The 20,407-nt window shown below is 38.3% G+C and overlaps 1 protein-coding gene across 2 annotated transcripts; it reads right to left on the reverse strand.

Moving 5' to 3' along the window:
- Nucleotides 1–5,125: 5,125 nt before the first annotated feature.
- On the reverse strand, nt 5,126–17,452 carry LOC133723605 (tRNA threonylcarbamoyladenosine dehydratase). Of its 2 annotated transcripts, XM_062150490.1 has the most exons (11): nt 17,307–17,450; nt 17,140–17,183; nt 16,458–16,584; nt 14,085–14,232; nt 11,011–11,223; nt 9,382–9,516; nt 8,273–8,407; nt 7,714–7,929; nt 6,954–7,078; nt 6,076–6,133; nt 5,126–5,398 (listed from the first exon to the last, which is right to left on the reverse strand). In XM_062150490.1, exons 1-11 carry the CDS (start codon nt 17,396–17,398, stop codon nt 5,288–5,290), a joined length of 1,404 nt encoding a protein of 467 aa, XP_062006474.1. In that variant the 5' UTR covers nt 17,399–17,450; the 3' UTR covers nt 5,126–5,287. The 2 variants fall into 2 exon arrangements, with proteins under 2 accessions (XP_062006474.1, XP_062006475.1); XM_062150491.1 differs by lacking the exon at nt 11,011–11,223 and having other exon boundaries at nt 17,307–17,452.
- Nucleotides 17,453–20,407: the final 2,955 nt, after the last annotated feature.

The raw sequence follows: 20,407 nt of genomic DNA on the forward strand, positions 1-20,407 counted from the left end.
TCGCTCGTTTGTCTAACCAAGCTCAGAGAAAGGAGGCTGAATTGGGTCGGGCCACGCTGGTTGGGCTGGGTGCTGTCTTCCATTGGGCCTATGGCTGCTGCTAGGTCTTTGCTTCTAGTCATTCCCTCTTGCAGGGAGGTAGTGGGCTCCGGCCCGATCTAGGCATTTTCCGGCGCCAGTCTAGGTATCTAGCATTTGATTCAAGTCTATTGCTATTTAAGTTTAGTTTCTCTGATTGTACACCAATTGAGGTCCTTGGCAATTAGGGTTACTCTAGAAAGGGTTTAGATAGTTGTTAGATTTGTCTCCTTCTGGCTAGGCCAAAACGATGTACTCCAGTTGTTCCCAATGAGGGTTACCTGTTATGTGCTTAACAGCTTAGGCCAACTAGTATTACTTGGTGTAAGACAGCATCTAATGTACGTGCCTTCTGGCTATGGATAAGTAATGAAATTATCTACTTCTCAAAAAAAAAAAAATTTAAGAAATACTAATAGGAAAAACTAATAGAAAAGTTGTAACATTTTTAAGAGAAAAAAAAAATGGGGAAAGAGACAAAAAGAAAGAAGAACAAGAACAGAAGAAAAGAAAATGATGCAAAAAAAGGGAAGAAGGATACAAAGAAAACGATTAGGGGAGTCGAACCCAAGTCATAACTTGAGAAAGAGATAAAGAACTTGTAACTTTGCCAACTGAACCAAAGTCAGAGACCAATTTAGTTGCACACTTATACAAAAGTTTTGGGTTGGGCTACATCCCTTCATGTAACTACTTCCCTGTGCCTGAGAGAGAGAGAGAGAGTGTGTTTATGGTTTTATGAATGAGATGTAATTTTATAATTCTTTGAGAGTTAAAAGTGACATTTCAAAATTAAATGGGTTAGTAGGAATAAAAATCTGTTACTGGGGTGAGTAGGTAAATGTTGGGTAATTTTGGTACTTTGGGTCAAGGTCCCTAAACTTTTACCGAATAATGTTTGACTGAAACTTGAAATAACTTGATACGAACACGATATGACACAATCTAGTTACGACTCAATGCCGGAGAAGGACCTCAAAATCTAATGATCTGTTTGTGTTTACAAGTCCTTCCATCATTTCGATTTTGGTTCGTGCTTGCCTCGGAAATATTCATCTTCATGTTTTCCGACTTAACCATGGCCACTGTCGGTAAGTTGCTCTTATACTCTTTGTTGGGCTGAACACAACCAAAGTGTGACCTTTCATTTGATTTGATTTGCGTGGTGCAATTCAGTCTTATTTTACTGGAACCCACGTCAGTCTGACGTCTTATGTAAGTAACACTACTACCCAATACGAAAGTAATAAGACCGTTGAAACGGGTCATGTTTCTCATTTTATCTTCTTAATTTGGTTATGCCTTTATTTTTTTGGAACTGCTAGCATAAGAACTAAGGAAATTTCGGGGTAAATGTGTTCTTTTCTCCGACTTCAAATTTGAATCATAGTCTTGACTCTTGAGATCATACTTTATATGCTATGTCACTCTTATATGATATGACTAATAAACAAGATTAGTTGATGCGACTAATAAACAAGACTAGCTAACAAGTTATATACACTGACATGATTTTATATAAAAATAATAATTAAATTAAATTAAATTAAATTGACTTTCGACAAGTATTTGATAGAAACTTATAATAATATGATACGAATATGATCTGACAGAACATAAGTGCGATTCCATACCTGAAAATGACTTGGCATTTTCCGTGTAATTTTATGCACATACTTTTAATATTTAATCTCTGAAATCAAAATATATGTGTGTCATTATCGATCATTAGAAGTTTTGTATTACTTGGAGGTCAGTCACTTATTATTAGAAGTCCATAGGGAAATTATTGCACCATATTTCTCCAGTGGAATGAGAGTTGGTCAAATTTGTGTAGCTTGACATTTTTGCAAGCAAAGAAGTTTCCTGCATGACTTGGTTACCACACCAAGTACAGTGCTCCATTTGCCACTATATATAAGTTGAGCCAAAATGAATACCACAGCATTTTGAAAGCCTAGCTATTGTTTGATCAATCCAAGACATCCATTAGAGAGACTTAGCTATCCAGCTTCTTATATAAGAAAGCTAATGCATATTAGACGAGCTATCATCATATGCTCCTCTATTCCCCTGATGGGTTGTGTACTGACTACTCTTGTTCATCTGTTTTCTTCTTCTCAGTCGGACAGTGAAGACGACGTGATGAGAGGCAGGGAAGACGAAGTTACTTCTTCAAGTAATTCAACAGCTCAAAAGCATTTCAGGCAACTTCAACGCATCAAAACCGCTTGATCGATGATGTCGTTGCCCATCTAACAATACCAGTTTTAGGGCTTTTTTTAACGGCATCTATTTTCAGTCGATGTAGCATTTGTTCTTTACATTCGATCTGAAAGAAAAAAAAAATTATATGGATACAATTTGGTACAAGCAAGATGTGGGATGTTGGAGGAGATGAAACATCGACTCACTTGATGATCATGAACCAGGACGGAGGTTTCGATCTCATATTTGATCATTTCTTACTAGATTCGGAGGTTTCCGATTTTATTTTTATTTATTTGTTTGGGTATTTTGATGTTAGACTTGGATCTAGTTAACATGTGTTATGCATTTTGATCTTTTGTTTAGATTTATGAGTTATTCTTGCATGTTTTACTGAAGCTATACCATATAATTTTGTATAATTTAACCTAAGTAACAATTATGCAAAATAATTTTTATAATAATATGTTGAATTTTTCGGCCAGTCCCTTACATTACAACAAGGAGAGCCATCATCAAAAACAAATGTAATGGAGGATATTCTGAGGCTGTTCTTTAGTGTTTCCTTACCCAGGATGAGGACTTTAATCTTGGTCTCAAACAAATATCTTTCTGGTTTGATAGTTATGGACTTATGGGTTGGGTGAATTTGTGAGTACCAGTTTGGTTGTGGCTTAAGGGTTAGTGTGTTTCACAGTGACAGAGAGTAGCGCTGCGACACGAGTTTAATTTTTGGTCTTAACAATTAAAAGGGCCTATGTTTGTGTTAATAAAATTGAGGGTGATCATGTATTACATTATTTATTTAGAGAAACGACAGGAGCTAGGGTTTTCTTTGCCTCCTCTTCTTTTAGCATCCCTCTAAGGTTTTACCATGGTTGATGAGGTTTCGGTTCGTCTGGCTACAACTCTTGTGATCACGAAGGATGGGCAGACCTCCTTTGGTCCGGTGGGCGCTGCAGTAGTGTCCAATCACCTCTTCGGTGTTGGACGTCTCATGTGGGTCACTGCACAGCTTAGGGTGAATCCAAGGGCTTTTAGAGCATCTTTAGCAATGCTAGCCATTTTTGAGTCAAATTTTAGCTAAAGTAGCTAAAAAGTTATTTTAGTTAGTCACTTTAGAATTACGTCTGCATCAATGCTCTCTATTTTAGCTAGTTTTGAATTTATATTATTTTTTAAATAAATATTAAATAGTTTAAATGTATTTATAAATTACATAAAATAACTTAAAAGGAATGTTTTAAATTATAGAGAGCCTCATCCCGCTCTCTATATTTAGGAACGAGATAGCTAAAAGTTATAATAGAGAGCCACTCACGAGTCTTGTGCAGCTGCTAAAATAGATAAAAAGCTAAATATGCTCTCCAAAATAGCTAAGGAATCACAATAGAGAGTCTGCTAAAGATGCTCTTATGGGGACTATTGCTTCTGTTTGGGGGTGGTAATAGGATGACAATCAGGGAACAACGTGGACGGTATGTGTTCCAGTTCACGTCGCCAGCGGACCGAGAAAAGGTGTTGGATGGGGGTCCATGGTTTTTCAGGAAACACGTGCTGGCGGCGACGATGTTCGATGGATTTGGTGATGTTGAGGCTGCACTGATCAAGACGATTCCAGTGTGAGTCGAGATCTTTAGCCTGCCTCCAGCACTATTCATGGAGGGGGGTAGTGGCGTTGATTGGGGCCACGTTGGGTGAGGTGGTAACGCTGGATAGCCTGGCGATACGTAAGGGCAAGGCGACCCGGGTGAGAATCTGGAACGACATCTTGGCCCTAGTGAAGCAAATGTACCCTTCGACGACTTTTGAGTTTACTGCAGGAGCGGCGACAACGGTGTGTTTTAAGTGTGAAAGGCTGGTGGGTTTTGCAGGAAGTGTGGGTTGCTGGAGCATCCCTGCACAGGTTGGCTGGTGCACCGATGGTGGTGAATTAAGTCGATTCGTGTTTGCCCTAACCCTAATTAACCCAATGGTTAGGGTTTCTGATCGCCCTACTACACTGGGGGTTTCAAGTTCGAGATCCCAGCCTATTCCCAATCCCTTTGCTGCTGCTCCGAGGCCTCTCCCCCTCTCTCTTTCGGGTACGTTGGCTACACAGTTTCCACGGCTCTAGTTGCCATCGGCGACTGTTTCTCTGGTTGTGGAGACCCCGGCTCCATCGGTTCCAACTAAGCCTACTACAGGCAAGAAGCGTGCTACAACACCTTTGACAGTGATTCAGTACTGTAATCGTGTGAAGTCTGCGGCAGCAGTTGTGGATGGAAAACCGGGTAATGATTCGGTTCTTCTAGGGCTTGAGCCTTAATTGGCAATCAAGAGCGCCAACGGTGTGATTCTAAGTTGACGGTCTTTCTCTTCTATTTGTGTCTCCTGCTAAGAAATCTAAGTTGGATGAGCTCTGGGGAGGAAGAACAATCCGAAGGAGGGAATGCAGCTTAAGACACTAAAAATGAACGGGGACCCAAATCCGCCGAGAGATTAATTTCATTGCCGACCCAAGCTAGAGTAGCCAAACTCCAAGAGAGAATAGCGTTTCACGGAATATTATTGTTCCTCATCCTACTTGCAATTTTGTTAAGAAAGATGATTTGTAATATTGATGGTCACTCTATGCTGTATGCGTATTGTGACAATAAACAGTTCAGTCCATGCGTTGATGCAGCCAGGTAGTGACAAGATTTGAGGGCGAATTTGTGAGGGAAAAATATCATATTTGTTCTTGAAAGTTAAAAGTTAAAACCATTCCTTAGGTGCATTACTCCAGGTTGCATGAATGCATGGCATCTGGAGTTTCTTTCACCTGTCACCAATTTGTGCGTGTTTGGATTTAATGGCATAATAATATAAGAGTCAAGTATTTCTTCCCTGATAGCTATAGTAATTCAAAAATGGTGAAAACGCTGACCCCCTGAGTTTATATTATAACTATATAGAATTCCGCTACCCCTCTAAATGAAGTTCTGGGACAAGAAGAAAGAAAAAATAACTACCTAGTTTCTTACAAGCCAAATTCTAGTTCGGCTCGCTTCAGAACAGATGTAACTCGAACAAAAAATTCTGGTTCCTCTTCTTTTATATCTTCAAGAGTCCTGGATTCATGTTCATCTGCCTGAAATGAAAAGCAGATCATGTTAGGAAACAAAAGAATAAATAAATGAACAATGTATTAGACCCATTACCATAAAATTGTACCCTATGTCAAATAGGTAGAAAGATTTTTGGCAAGAATTTTGATTTATTTCATGATTTGGGTAAGAGAAAAATTCACAACCATCCTTCAGTGGACAAGCTAGGGTTACTTGAATTGTCACGTAAGATTCCATCGACTCAACAAATGCATAATTGAGTTATAAGCAAAAAAGCAATAGCAATAATGGTTTTCTTTTCTTTTCTTTCTGAAAAGCTTTTCTTTTCTTTCTTTTTGGAGACAATTGCAAAACATACAGGTAAATGGGAATGATTCTGATAAAGTGTTTTAAATGCAAGATTGCATGAAGTTTTATAAGACTAACTGTTATGAAGTTAATTCCCGAAAAAATAAAAATAAAAGATTATCAAAGAGGGGAAATTATCTGCAAATAAAGAATTTACTTTGGCAGAGCTCCCCCAGGTTTAAAACATATATGACGATTAATTCTAGAACTCAACTTTTATTTTCAGAAAGGATAGAACTTGAACTATGAAATTCACATGATCAAAAAAAGATCAATAAACACTAAAATTCATCAATAAACAACTGGACCGAAGAGCCCTACCAATATGTTAAAGCTGATAACTGTCGCATACCTCTTTAAATTTCAAGAGAATTAAGTTGGACACAGATGCCGGCTTTTCCCGGTCCCACCTGGAAAGAAATGATAGAGAAGTTCAACATCAGTGATTGATTAATCCAATTTTACTATCTAGACAGCGATTATTTAGTCAATGCCATGACTTAATGCTTTATTTTGAGTATAATCAATACTAAATCTTAACAAGGTAGCACTGTGGGGATGTTTCCCTACAGTTAGTCAAGCTTTCTCTAAGTTTCTTGTACACTAATTGCCTGAGCTTGGCCCTAACGATTGAAGACAATTAACCAACTCAAATGGGGATAGCTCATAATCTATAGGTCAGGACACAGTCCTGTTAACTGCGATGTATCCTGCCTGCACGGATGTGGAGTAACGTAACCTTATCCAGCCCATGTTCCTTTCTGTTTACACCCAGCTTTTCATGTAATGACCAAATCAGACCCTCCTATACAATTAAAGTTGCAACATAGTAGCTGCTCATATCAGTCTGTACAACAGGTTAAAACAAGATCAATTAAAACACACACACACACACACACACAGAGCTAGCTAACCGTTTGTGATGCACATCCAAAGGAAGTCATGTAAATAAGTGGTGAGTACTGCACTTCCCCATGAGCCCTTCATTCAGTTCATCTCTTTGTTTTTTCTATTCTTTTTTATTATCATTGTTAATGAAATGGAGTTCTCTCATCGTCTCTAGTTTCCTTGTAAAGCTTGTAGACAGATCCGTAATATTAAAGATTTGTGCTTCAAAGAAAGAAAGTCTAACCAAATTTATGTTTTCACAAAACGTATCGTTTTATGAGATTTTAACAACAATATATCACATGCTGACTGGTCAAGGGTAATACAAAAGCAAATCCATACCTCAAAAGCATTAATTCATTCACCGATCGCCACATGCTACGTCCTACATCTTTAGCAATTGGCTCTCTAGCACTTCTTCCATGCCACAACTCTTTTGCAACATACATCACTTCTTCAACATCTACCTATAAAAATGACGATACATAATATAGGACTTCAGGAGTTGAGATGAGTATTTAGGAAATAAATAAAAAAAACTGAACAATCAGACAACATCTAATTGTGGTTGACAAGCAAAACAGTTTTCTTGATAATTTACAAATACTTCTGAGATGTACTGCAACTCCGAATCTAGAAACCTACCCTCCACGCTTGTTTGCAAAGTGGGAGGAAGGTTGATTACCATAAGCCACTTTGCAGTCAAGTGAATGCTTGAATGGGTTGGTTTATTATTGATTTATTCCAACTCCATAAGAGGTGATCAGAACGAATGATTCTCTCTCTTTTGGTCGAAACCAATTAGTTGCACTATAGTATTGCAGGGTTTCACTTCAAGAACAACCCACACTGTAACACAGCTGTTTCTTAGGAATTTTTCAATTATTGAGCATAATATTCTTTAAGTCTCCTATCATGCTATTAAATCCGTAGGTAGCTTGCAAATATTTAAAGCACACACAAAGCAGTTTATAACAAAAAATTACCATCCCGTCAAAATATTCAGTAGAAACCATAACATGACTTAAAGAGCCATAGCCACTCCCAAAGAACCAAAAGGACAAGTAATCTGAATAAGTCTTTGAAGAAGACCTTTACATACCTGCACATGCAAGGCAGTGCCATACAATGACTCCTCATGCTCAATAAGACGTTGGTGAAGCATCCGGTAATGGTCAATGTCCAAGTTTATCACAGGTTCCAATTGAACTTGCAATTCTGCAAGTTGTGTCAACACATAGGAGGCCATCACTTGGCCAAATATTGCAGGAATGGTACCAAGGACAGGTATTATGCGAACCCTAAACCCTGGTACTATCTGACATCATGGTAAGACAAGTGTGTCAAACCAAAAAAAACTTAACAGGAAAAGAAAAGGGTGAGCAAAAATTAACTACTATGAAGCTCCATATACTTATGTACTTCAGGTGCAGAAATTTTCTAAATGTCTAAACTTTTCTTTATAATATTAAAGTGCACTGCTCATAGATTTTTTAAAATGCACGAAAAACCGTATACTTATTAAATTTTCTTTTTTTAAAGAAACCAATAATTATAAACTTCAGGAGAATAGTATAAAGAGTGTATAAGAAGTCCACTGCCAAGCAAGAAAACAACAGCACTAAAACACTCAGCTAACTTTAAACAAAGAATACCCATACCTGGTAATCTGAAGGATTTTCTTCTTCTCCACTTTGTCCTTTAAATGGAAGAAGCTTTGCCTTAGGTTTCTCCAATGAAAATACAACAGGAATGCCACCTTCAATGCCATACTCTCTCTTCAAACGGTGTCTCACCTAGGAATTAACAATTCAATAAGGAGATATAGAATAAACGCAAAATAATCTAAACTACATTGTGAACAAAAAGGAGATTTTAGACTGATTATCTGCACAATCAAGCTTTGTTGATGTAAGTGAACAGCAATAAGAAATCTTCAAATACTTTCATACACCCTATTAGATGAGGATCAGGCTATAATCCCTCTATGCAAATATATAAAATATACATACAGACATGCAAGGTAATGTCTTGTAAGGAAATCTGGCAATCAAGACCATTAGGTGGAAGAGGAGCTATAATTGAATATGTGGTTCTGTAATGGCTGGGAAGATCTATGGTATTTATAGCAAGGCCTAGAAATCCAAAAGTTACTTCAGCTATCACTTTTGGATAAATAGTAGGTTGTTACACTCTGATTGACAACCTCCCATAACATGTTGGACTGTCTAGCAAGAGAATGTTAATCTTTCTACATAAAATACAATACACATACATAATATACACAATATAGGCAAATGTTCTCTAGCAGATAATTACTCTCAATGTTTGATGAGGTGGCTTCTTTTATTACATGTAAGGTACAAGTTGACAATCTGGCAACACAGCAGACTAGAATGGTTGACTAAAGAACATTATCTTATGAACATGGGTATTTCCTATAGGAAATGTGCATTTCTATTAGATAAAGTAACAGATGATTTACAAGTTGAAAGGGTTTCCATCTAGGCTCAACCGACAAATCAGGAATATTAGAGGAAAGTATATAATATAAATGCATTTCATCTCAGGCCAACTCACCATTCCTTGACTATTCAAGACTATTCAAGGCTCTTGGAAAATACAGATAAATAGTAAGAACTTTATAATGCATGAAAATGATAAATTTAAAAGAAAAAAAAAAAGTAATATCCATCTATAAGGAAAAACCCATCATATAGCATAAATACAGCAAGAGCAAACTGTCAAAGGAAAAGACCAAGATAATTACAGCTCGAGATAATGGGTCATTTGTCGATTGTCTTAAATCAGCAATGCGTATTCTTGTCGGGTCAGCTCTAGCACCAGCTCCTGTGGCTGATAGGACCTTTAAACCCCTACGTACACATGCCGCAAGAAGTGCCACCTGTACAATATAACAAATCCAAAATTTGAAAATTTTCAGTTCACAATAGTATGTATGAATAAACAAAAAACAGTACTTCTGGATTCCCTAAAACCTTGTCCGTTGTAAACCAAATACAGCACAGATTGCATTAGTTTTAGATGCAGCTCTCATATCCTAGAAAACAAAAAGTCCTCTCTCATAGAGACAGGTACAAGATATAAAAAGAACAAATATTAAGGCCACAGAAAGCAATACATCAATTATCTGTCACCAGTTGGTTACATTAAGCAAATCTCTTGATTAATAATTTTGCACTTGCAGGTTTGTTGTTCGTATGTCAAGTCAAGCATGCATATCTAAATCTTACACATTTGTTTCGACTGTGACTAAGAATTTGTTTGTAATGTATAGCTAATTTCTGCATGTCACAGGTTACATGAGATATAAGATAACTTCATGTATAAGCATGGCTTGAAAGTTGGGACTTGGGACCAAGGTATGGCGCAGTTAGCAGTCACAATTTTAAATGAGGGCCGAAGTTCAAAGTGTTTCCAAAATATCACAATTGATGAATGAAGTAAACATGTTGTGGCATTAGACATTATGAGTCCTTATTGAAGTAATAAACTTATGTTAGACGCAAAACCAATAGGCATGTGTGGATCGGCCCATAAATTATAATACTGTAAGCAACGCTTACATTACCAAATGTAAGATAAACTTGCAGTTCAGAACCTCCCCTAATGTGTGGCATAGTTGAGCCCAAAAAGATAGGCAACTCATATAGCGTGACGTGGAGCATTAATGACCAACACTCAACCTAAAACATGGAGCTACTATAAAACCATGAAGTTATAGCGCCCAACCCAAAACAAATTGGCAATGGTGGAGAGGCCAAGTACATTAAATATTGTAAAGCAAGGGGTTAGTTCCCAATATCAGACTTACTTTCAAGAAGTTACAAATAGAACATCAAACATATGAACTTAAGTTAGACCCAAACCAATAGGATTGGGTTCAGAGGCCAGAGATTGTATATCGTAAGCAAGGCTCCCACTACAAATGTAGGATATACTCGCAGAACCTCCTTTAATGTGTGGCATGAGTTGAGCCCAAACACATCTATAACTTATATAGGGTGACATGGGGAATAGAAGGCCTAACACTGGAACTAAGACATGAACCTAATACGATAACATGAAGAAAGTTAGAGCACCCAATTCAAAACAATTTGGCACGGGTGAAGAGGCCCAAGACATTAAATCTTGTGACACAAGGCATTAATTCCCAATTTAGGATATACTACCAACAAATTGCATACAGAATATCAAACTAACCAATGGACCTTCCAAATTGATCCATTGAACAGATGAAGTTGTATAAAAAAAATGAAAATAAAAATAGAAAGACCAAACAGAAGATATGAGATATCTATCTGTTTTAGTGGAACTTGAATAAAAAACTGGCTAATCTCAAATGTTTCAGAAAGCGCACTTTTGGGCAGAGAGGTACCTTTGTATCAATGTTGTCAATGCAGTCCAAAACAAAATCAGGATGACCTGAAAGAATCTCTTCCTCAGACGATGCATTGTATAACAGGACCTTTGCTTCTATGTGACACTCTGGGAAGATAGATAAGAAATGATCTTTCAGACACTGGGCTTTTGGGATACCAACGTCAGCTCTTGTTGCAACAGCATGTCGATTAAGTGATGAAACTGATACCTAAACATGGAATCAATACATGACTAGAGATGTTAGTTAGACTTTGACTAAAAGTTACAAGATTTGAAGAGATGGAGAATGGTAAAGGATACTGTACTGAAACCATGGATGCTAAAAGGATTTATAGAATTTGCTGTCTATTCTTCTCATTGTGAGGAAAGCATTATATACACAAAGGATTACTAAATTACAGCTATCTAGATCCTCTGTCTAAGCTATCTAGATCCTTAGTCTAAGCAATTACAATGAGTTAGCTAATTAGATCTTTAATCTAGGCAATTACATAATGAAGAGGAAGCTAAGATCAAGCAATTACAAAATACATTGAATCTGGACAGAGATGGTTAATTAGGTGATTTAGCACTCCCCCACAAATCTGACGATCCAGGAGAGACAAGATTTGACCGTAGAAGATCAAACCGCTGGCGGGAAAGACCTTTCGTGAAGATATCGGCAATCTGATCTGGAGAGGGAGTGAATTGAACGCGATGAGCACCAGAAAGAAGGTATTGGCGGATGTAGTGATAATCGAGTTCAATATGCTTGGTACGGGCATGAAAGACTGGATTAGAGGCCATGTAAGTGGTACTGAGGTTGTCACACAAAAGGATGATGGGTCGAGGAGGTGAGAACTGAAGTTCAGTGAGGAGATATGAAATCCAGATCGTATCAGCACAAGCATGAGCAAGAGAACGATACCAACGTCAGCTCTTGTTGAGCAAGAGAAAGAATGTGTCTGGGGGGATGCTAACATAGCGAGAGGTGGTGGTGTTGAGCAGTGCTTGGCCTCATGGTTGAGAAGGCGAGACCGTAGAGTAGAGAAGTGAGGTAGGGTGTCATGCGATTCAAGAGCTATGACCAGCATATCATATTCATCTCCAAGACCCCTCAAGACTGCTTGAACCAGATCAGTGTTGGAGACTGGTTCACCAATGGAGGCAAGTTGATCTGAAATAGACTTGGCTTCTTGTAGGTACTCAGAAACGGTGCGGGTTCCACGAGAAAGCTCATTAATCTTGCGTCGCAAATGAGATGAGTTGGCAGTAGACTTTTGTGTAAAATAGTCCTGGATGCGATCCCAAATGGCTTTTGAGGTTTTGCAGCCAACAACAGAAGCGAGCATGGGCTCAGACAAAGTTGCTGACAAGGTATTGACAAGATTCTTATCAGCGCAGAACCATGCCTCATGATCAGAAGAAGAGGGAGCTGGGCAAGGGAATGACCCATCTACAAATTTGAAGAGTTTGTTACCATGAAGATAGGATTCAATTTGGTGAGACCAAAGCAGAAAATTATCATCATTCAGTTTGACAGTGACAGAATGATAGATAGGTTGAGAGGGAACGGATGACATGGATACAGATGAAGGTGCAGCGGAGGATGTCATGGAAGCAGAAGACGTGGTGGCAGTTTCAAGAAATTTGGAAATGGGGAAGAGAAAGCACTGGGCTAAGGCTAAGAATTTGTGGGGATTGAGGGAGAGGTCGAACAATCAGCAGTATGACGATTGCAAGAAAAAAGGAGAAGAGCTAGAGCCAGAGGAGGATCTCTGCTCTGATACCATAAAAGGATTTATAGAATTTGCTGTCTATTCTTCTCATTGTGAGGAAAGCATTATATACACAAAGGATTACTAAATTACAGCTATCTAGATCCTCTGTCTAAGCTATCTAGATCCTTAGTCTAAGCAATTACAATGAGTTAGCTAATTAGATCTTTAATCTAGGCAATTACATAATGAAGAGGAAGCTAAGATCAAGCAATTACAAAATACATTGAATCTGGACAGAGATGGTTAATTAGGTGATTTAGCAGATGCCAACAACTCTAAAATATTTGTCTATGTTGTCTAAATCCCACTTACAAACATTAGTGGGCCTCACACAGTAAGGGAAATTCTACAATAAGTTAATGTATGACATGCATACAATTGCCTTAAAGTGGTAAAATGAGTCCTCAAAAATAGTAATATTAGTCCTCAAAGTGGCAACATGAGTCCTTAAAGTGGTAAATTTTCTTAGTTATCACATGAGTCCTCAAGTTGTAAAATGAGTCCTTAAAGTGGTAAAAATGAGTCCTCAAAGTGGTGAAAATAGTTGATGTATGAGATATATCAACATACCATAGCCTTACCCCACACAGTAATATTAAAAATCAAAATAAAAAAAGAAACAAAAATACTGCTTATGCTCCAAGTTGGATCATCCCTGAGATAGTGTATAATATCATTGATAACATCACAATGAGGTTGTCAACAACTATATAACAAGTTTCAACAGTGAAATCAATACAACAACGTTTCATAATAAGATGGGTGTGAACGTACTGCAAATTACTGACTTGAAAGTAAACAAATTATATTCCTGAATAGATCATCAAAAAATGCAGAAACAGTTGTTTATAACCCATTTATTTTGTTCATATACATGTCAAATTAGCAGCTTAGGTGTTAATGTTATCGTCTAACACATATCATTAGTTGGGAGTATAACAAGTTCATGGCTTTGCTCAGTAATGCATTTCCTGTAAAGAGAAACCTCAAAACTAAGAAAGTAGTTAAGACAAATCTTTTGTATGGAATTGACATGCAACATGAATCTATATCTCGACCATGCCAGTACAATCACTTCCCTTGATGATAAGATTTATAAGGAACCAACAAAGGAGCAAAATATCATTCAAGCCTTGCTAAGTAGGGAAAGAGAGAACCCAAATAGCGCTAAGTAGGGAAAGGGAGAACCCAAATAGTTTCAGAATTATATGGTTTGTACAAGTTAGGAATCCTATTACCATATACTAAGGAACTTGACAATGAATATTTTTTCTTATTAAAAGGATAAACAGAAGTCATAAACAGATACCTGATCAAAGTCCACAAGGAGAAGCCTGCCAACCCCCGACCGCAAAAGCATTGATGCAGCATGACTTCCAACTCCTCCAAGACCAATGACCACAACATAGGAAGCAGTCACTTTTTGTTGAGGTTCAAGTCCAAAGAATTGAATGTTTCTAAAGAAACCAGAAAGATAAAACATATGAATACGTCAACCAAATACCAAAGAAAAAAAAAATTGTAACATTCCACCCTCAAACCCAGTCCATAAACCTATGTTACAGCATAAACCCCTACGATGAAGCTTCAGCAAAAGCTAGAGGTTCTAGTAGCTACTTCTAGTTCATTAAGATTAGACACTAACCAGAAAGATAAAACATATGAATACGTCAACCAAATACCAAAGAAAAAGAAAGTTTGTAACATTCCACCCTCAAACCCAGTCCATAAACCTATGTTACAGCATAAACCACTACGATGAAGCTTCAGCAAAAGCTAGAGGTTCTAGTAGCTACTTCAAGTTCATTAAGATTAGATAGTATTTATAATGTCATGATGAATTTAGTCCATTTTAATTAGACAAAAAGTGTATATAGATAATCTTTTCATCTCAACCTTGAAAATCAAAGTAGGTTTTACTACTATTGATGCTAGACCCCAGAAAAAATAACTAAAAAGATGTGTCTCACTGTTATTTTGGCATACAAATCATATTTTCTGCTGAGATTTGTGTATCATATATTACTTTAATGAGAAAATAACAAACAATTGGCAAGTCCTTTCACAAATTTATAATTGACCAAGTAACTCTCCTGCAAGATTTATCTGGAATGATAACGTTCCACCAAAGGTCAAGGATTTAGGCTCGGTTGTGTGGATGAAATGGTGAGTACTTGGGAGATGCTTCAGCGAAGAATGCCAAACTGTTGCTTTTCTCCTCACTGTGTCTTATGTAAAGTGAATTGAGAAAATGTGAATCACGTTTATCTGGAATAGTAAGGTTCTATCAAAGGTCAGGAACTCGGGAGTGATTGGTGGCACATGGAGGATGGAGGGGTTGAACCATATCACCATTGTTAACGTGGGCACTACTTGAAGTTAGAACTAGTACTCCTTACCAAAGAAACAAAAAAGGGATTGGCCCTCAACTTCCTTTCATAAAACTTACAGGAGAAAACCCCTGAAAACTCCAACTTCCAACACGTATCTGGTGTAGATCAAAACAAGATTGCACGTTTAAACAATGCAAGTGATGAAGAAAGCTCCCAAACTTCATAATCATTTAGATTTCTGCTAAAACCAAAGTCCCCACTTAAAGGAAAAGAAGTTTTTGTGTACATAGCAATGAAACATTTGAATGGTTGAACATCTACACAAACTGGAAATGAACCGTGAAAATGTATATCTTAACCCAAATCTTCTCCCAGAACCTGACCTTTTCATTATTTCCCAGAACAAAATGACAACAGAAGATAACAGATAATTAACTTTAGAAGTATCATTCCAAAGACCGCAACTGGATCCCTACCCACTCTCTGGGAATCCCCATTTCATGTGAGCAATAGTTGCTTCTAAGGTAAACATTAGACTCCTCACCAAAGAAACTCTCTGCACAACCTCTCCAGTACTGCCTCATCCACTTCAATGAAAAAAGAAACAATTTCATAGATCTACAAAATACTATAACAAATTCTCGTTGCATGGAAATGCCATGCAGAATCTTCTGCATATTTAGTAGTACGTTATCTCATAGAAGGAAAATTCACATTAAGTTCAGACAAAAAAAAAATCACATTAAGAAGAAAATCTGTAATATTGTTCAGAGTTCACTATTCCATCTTTCTAGTTTTGTGCCCCTATAATAAGCTTATTGGACAGAATACCAAGAAGGCCCAACTCTAGGTCTTTCTTCAGTATTTTATCAGCTTTTTCCTGTTTCTGGAGTGGAAATAAGGATCTATGGTTTATTTAAGGATTTCTGATTGCATTTATTGTAGTTTCCTTTTGATGTTCAAAGAATAATGCTATGGACACCATCAAAAGTCCCTCAGCTTTTGACAATTACATTGAACAATATATTGATAAAAGCGCTGTAGACTCTACTGGGTTAAAATAAATCTCTGGTCAGGTATAGATCGTATCAATAGAACAAGGAATTTGATATCTTTGAAGCTAGAAGACAGGTGAAAGGTATTTACTAAGTCTGAGATTATGAAAAGTCAAATTTTTACCATGTAGTACAACTATGGAAGGAGAATGTGTAAAAGTGTAAAACAAATGCTTTGCAGGCACAAAATCAGGATAAACAAACTAATAATGCATGTACATATATTCCCTGCTCTACACTAAGTAGTTCTGCCTCAACAGAAATAACCAACTTATGTCATTAATGGTTATATACCTTGTTAGTTGTTCACAGACTATCTCATCATTTAGAAGGTCTACACCAGCTAACTTGCTATTTCCGCTCCCAGTAACTGCACTGCAATTTGTAGGTGTCTCAGATGCCAACCCTTTACCATTAATATCTATAACAAAACAAAATAAAAAACAAACCTCAATACAAAAATCTTAAGGGGGCATGGGGATGATCACAAATAGAATCCAATTGTCCGTGATTGTGGCAACTCAGCTGCAATTTTAATAGGCTAAAATATATCTAGCTCTAAATGTATATGCTTAGACTGGCTTCTGAGGAAGGGGACTTTGGTTCATACTCAAAGAGGCAACTTGCAGATCTAATTTTGTTTTAAGCGAGGTCCATATAGCAAGGTTAAGCTGCTCAATCTCTGTTTTTCAGCTGTAGTTTTGTTAACTATAACGGATTCCTATCCACTACTTCATGCTTTTGTCTCTTAGTTAATTAAGTTTGCTATTAACCCAAGCTTTATATTTTAAGTGAGGTTAACCTTAGTTGAGAAGGCCTATAAAGAGAGTTTTATTCCTATAGTATTCATAAGATCTCCCCTGCTTCAGATATGCAGCTACTTAAAGTAATGGTTCACTAAGTTCATGTTCCTGCATCACAAGGTCTAATTGTATAGTCACTAGTCACTACGAAACGATGGATAAGCAAACCTTACCATTCATTTGGAGTGCCTTTTTATCACAGTGGTTTGCAATCCTTCTGCACAAGGAAGAACACAACAACATTATTCACTAGAGAAGAGAAGAAGCATAGTTTCATTCTATGAATACCAAAATTGAGCCTAAACCCTAAAAAATAAGGAAGAAAAGTAAAGTGACTGGCCTTGGTAGAAGCTTGAGCAGAAGAAAGGTGGAGACGGAGCCCAGCAGAGCTCCGACGCCGAGAAATGTGAAGCATCTTGCTCTCTCCTCCATCTCCGTCGAGTTTCCAGTAAAACGCCGGAGAGGGTTTCAGGGTTTTACTTTTACACCATTGCACTCGGTTCGGTTCACCCGACCCAGCAGAGTTTACCCGACCCGTACTTGGGACTTGGGAGCTTCGACCAATTTGCTTAATATTTATTTTTTGTTTTTTGAACAAATTTCAGTTTACGCGCCTGAGATGTTTGGATCCAACATCATGTTAGTTAATCCTTGTGGTTTCAGTTTAATCAATAACACCCCTAAACTTTCTAATTTCATCACCTGTGTCCAAATTGAACATTAACTTTGATGATGAGTACCACTTTACAAGCTAAAATGGTCATTTCAATACAAAATAAATAAATAAAAGAACCTACGACATAAAACCCATCTTCTTCTTCTTTCTCGACCTGATCCTCCTCTCCCCAAAAATCCCCCTCCAAACTTAATATCCCAAATCACAATTTTGATCTTCCCAAACTTCTATTTCTGCTCCACAATCTAAGAAAAAGCTTCAATCTTTCTACAATTTGATTAGTTTAATCAACCAATCACCTTCAATTTTTTGCTGAGCATGTGAGAAAAAACTCAAAAATTCAAAATCTTAAAATGCCTGTATCAACTCGTCTCTATGGATACCGTGTATACGAAATCCAAGTTCAAAAGCAACATAGTCCTCATTTCTCTTTCAAACCCGCCCCTTTTCAAATAGCTCATCTTGGAAGTAGATACTGTTGTGGCACATTTGTTGGCCCAAGATTCAGCATTGCAAGCTAATCAAGTTGATACGGCGCTTCTTTGCATGAGATTGACCAACACAGTAGAGTCAGATTCCACTTCCAACTTCATAATTCTTAGGCTCAAGGCCAATTGAGGGCCATGGAAAAGGCCCCAAGCCTAAGCTTGCAGAACATCACCAAAACTAATGCTAATAATGAAACTACCACACCAGCAGCCAAATCATCCCTTATAAGGCCCCTAGCTCCAAAGCACCATTACTTACTCTTGAACCATCAACATTGAATTTATGAGAGCCAACAACAGGCTTAATCCAAGAAAGCATTTCAACAAATGACAGGACCCGCCCCGAATTTCACCCTGAAACCCGAGGTGGCCCTGTGGGGCCCACCTTAGGAATAACTCTACCAAAAATTACCAAACTTCATAAACAAGCTCTACTCAAATTATAGGATTTAATGAGCTAAAAATTGGAATTAAATGTCAGCCCTACGCGCCACCACACGCCACCCACAGTGGCGGCGCGTGAGGCTCACGCGCCGGCGGCCACCACCTCCGATGGCCACCAAATTTGGACAGTAGCTTCTACTCAACAAACCCAACCATTCTTTCAACTACAACAAGTTCCAATTTTACCTGTAAGTGATCGAAATTGGTCGGTGAAGTTTTTCCAGAAAAACCCAAGAACCCTAGGATTTGAAATCGTCGATTCGACCTCCACACTGCAAATCGTGGCTCAAGGCTAGGGGCAAATTGATCCTTGGCAAAAACCGAACCTTCGACGCCAGTTTGGTGGCCGGAGAAGGCCAGATTCGCCGGAAATCGACGAAAGTTCCGATCTGCTATAGTGAAGTTCACGGCTCCAAATCGAGTTCCTCCGGCCGAATCATTGCAAAACACCATCACCGACGTGACAAGTAGGAAGAGGCGAGCTTGCCGGTGCCCGGATTCTGTCGTGGGTCGGCCGGAGAAGGAAGAAATCGGAGGAGGAAGAATCAGACCGAAGAGGAGAAAATGATCGGGAAAGAAGAGAGAGAAAACTGGGTAAGTTTCCAAAAATGGTAACTCACCACAGTAACTTTCTATATTTATAGAAAGTTACCGTGAACAGTAACTTTTACATTTTCGCTTATAACTTTCGTATACGAGCTCCGATTTTTACGAACCACATATGCACGCGCTCGGTTGAACGTCCTCTACAACTTTCGTGAAGAAGCTTTTCTCAAATTCTGACCCAAACAAAAAGTCGACTTTTAGGGCCACCAAAGTTACCGAAAAGAGTAAAAAGTGAAAGAAATTGTCGTTTACCGTCCAACTGACTAGTAAACAGGTGAATTTGGGTTTGGGACGTAACAATCTCCCCTCCTTATAAAATTTCGTCCTCGAAATTCACACGAACAATAAAACGCTTAACTAAACCAACTCTATTGCTTACGTGTCCCCCGGTGAAATAATATAAGAAAATAACACAAGGGAAAGAATATCGTACCCTCAAGAGTATCTGGAGGGACGTGATCCTTTTGCTGAAACATGGCATGAAGTCTCGTCTGAGTCACTGAACGTCCACGACGACCACTACCTCGTTGAGTACCGCCCCTGACAGAACTAGTGGGAGTGCCGCCCCTAGCAGAACTAGTGGGAGTGCCGCTACACGAACCTCTTGATGCGTGACTAGAACCCTGACCGACGTCTGGAGTAACACCCTGAGTCAACGTAGGGCAATCCCTCCTATAATGACCCTGATGTCCACACTGATAACATGTCACATCCCTCGTCTGACGCTGGGAACGATCTCTCCTAGTATGAAATCTCTCTGAGGTACCACCATACTGACTAGTGCCATCACTGAACTGCCACTCAGACTGATCACCGCCCATATTAAGTCCTCCAAAATCAGATAGAGTGATCGAATCCGAACTGACACGAGGGATGCATAAATGAGCTGAAATGAAGAAATTGAGTATTCCTGGTCAGACTAGGAATCCCAATCAAAGTAGGAATCCTGATGAGGCTAGGAAACCTGGAGGCACTAGAAGACTACATGGCTTGAAGATGACACATAGAGGCCCAAGAATCTTCTAGATTGAAGTGGATTTAGGCAAAATGGTGAAAGCCCATTGGATTTAGGGTTTTGTGGACGTCAAAGAGAGATTCTTGGAGAATAAATCTTTAATTGCCGTGAATTATCAAGAGAAAATTATGGAGACAACGTGAAAATCAAGGGAGAGTCATTAGAAGATTACGTTGGAGATATTATTGGGGAATTAAATCTAATTTTGCCAT

This window comes from Rosa rugosa, chromosome 7, assembly GCF_958449725.1.
Source record: "Rosa rugosa chromosome 7, drRosRugo1.1, whole genome shotgun sequence".
Taxonomy (NCBI): domain Eukaryota; kingdom Viridiplantae; phylum Streptophyta; class Magnoliopsida; order Rosales; family Rosaceae; genus Rosa; species Rosa rugosa.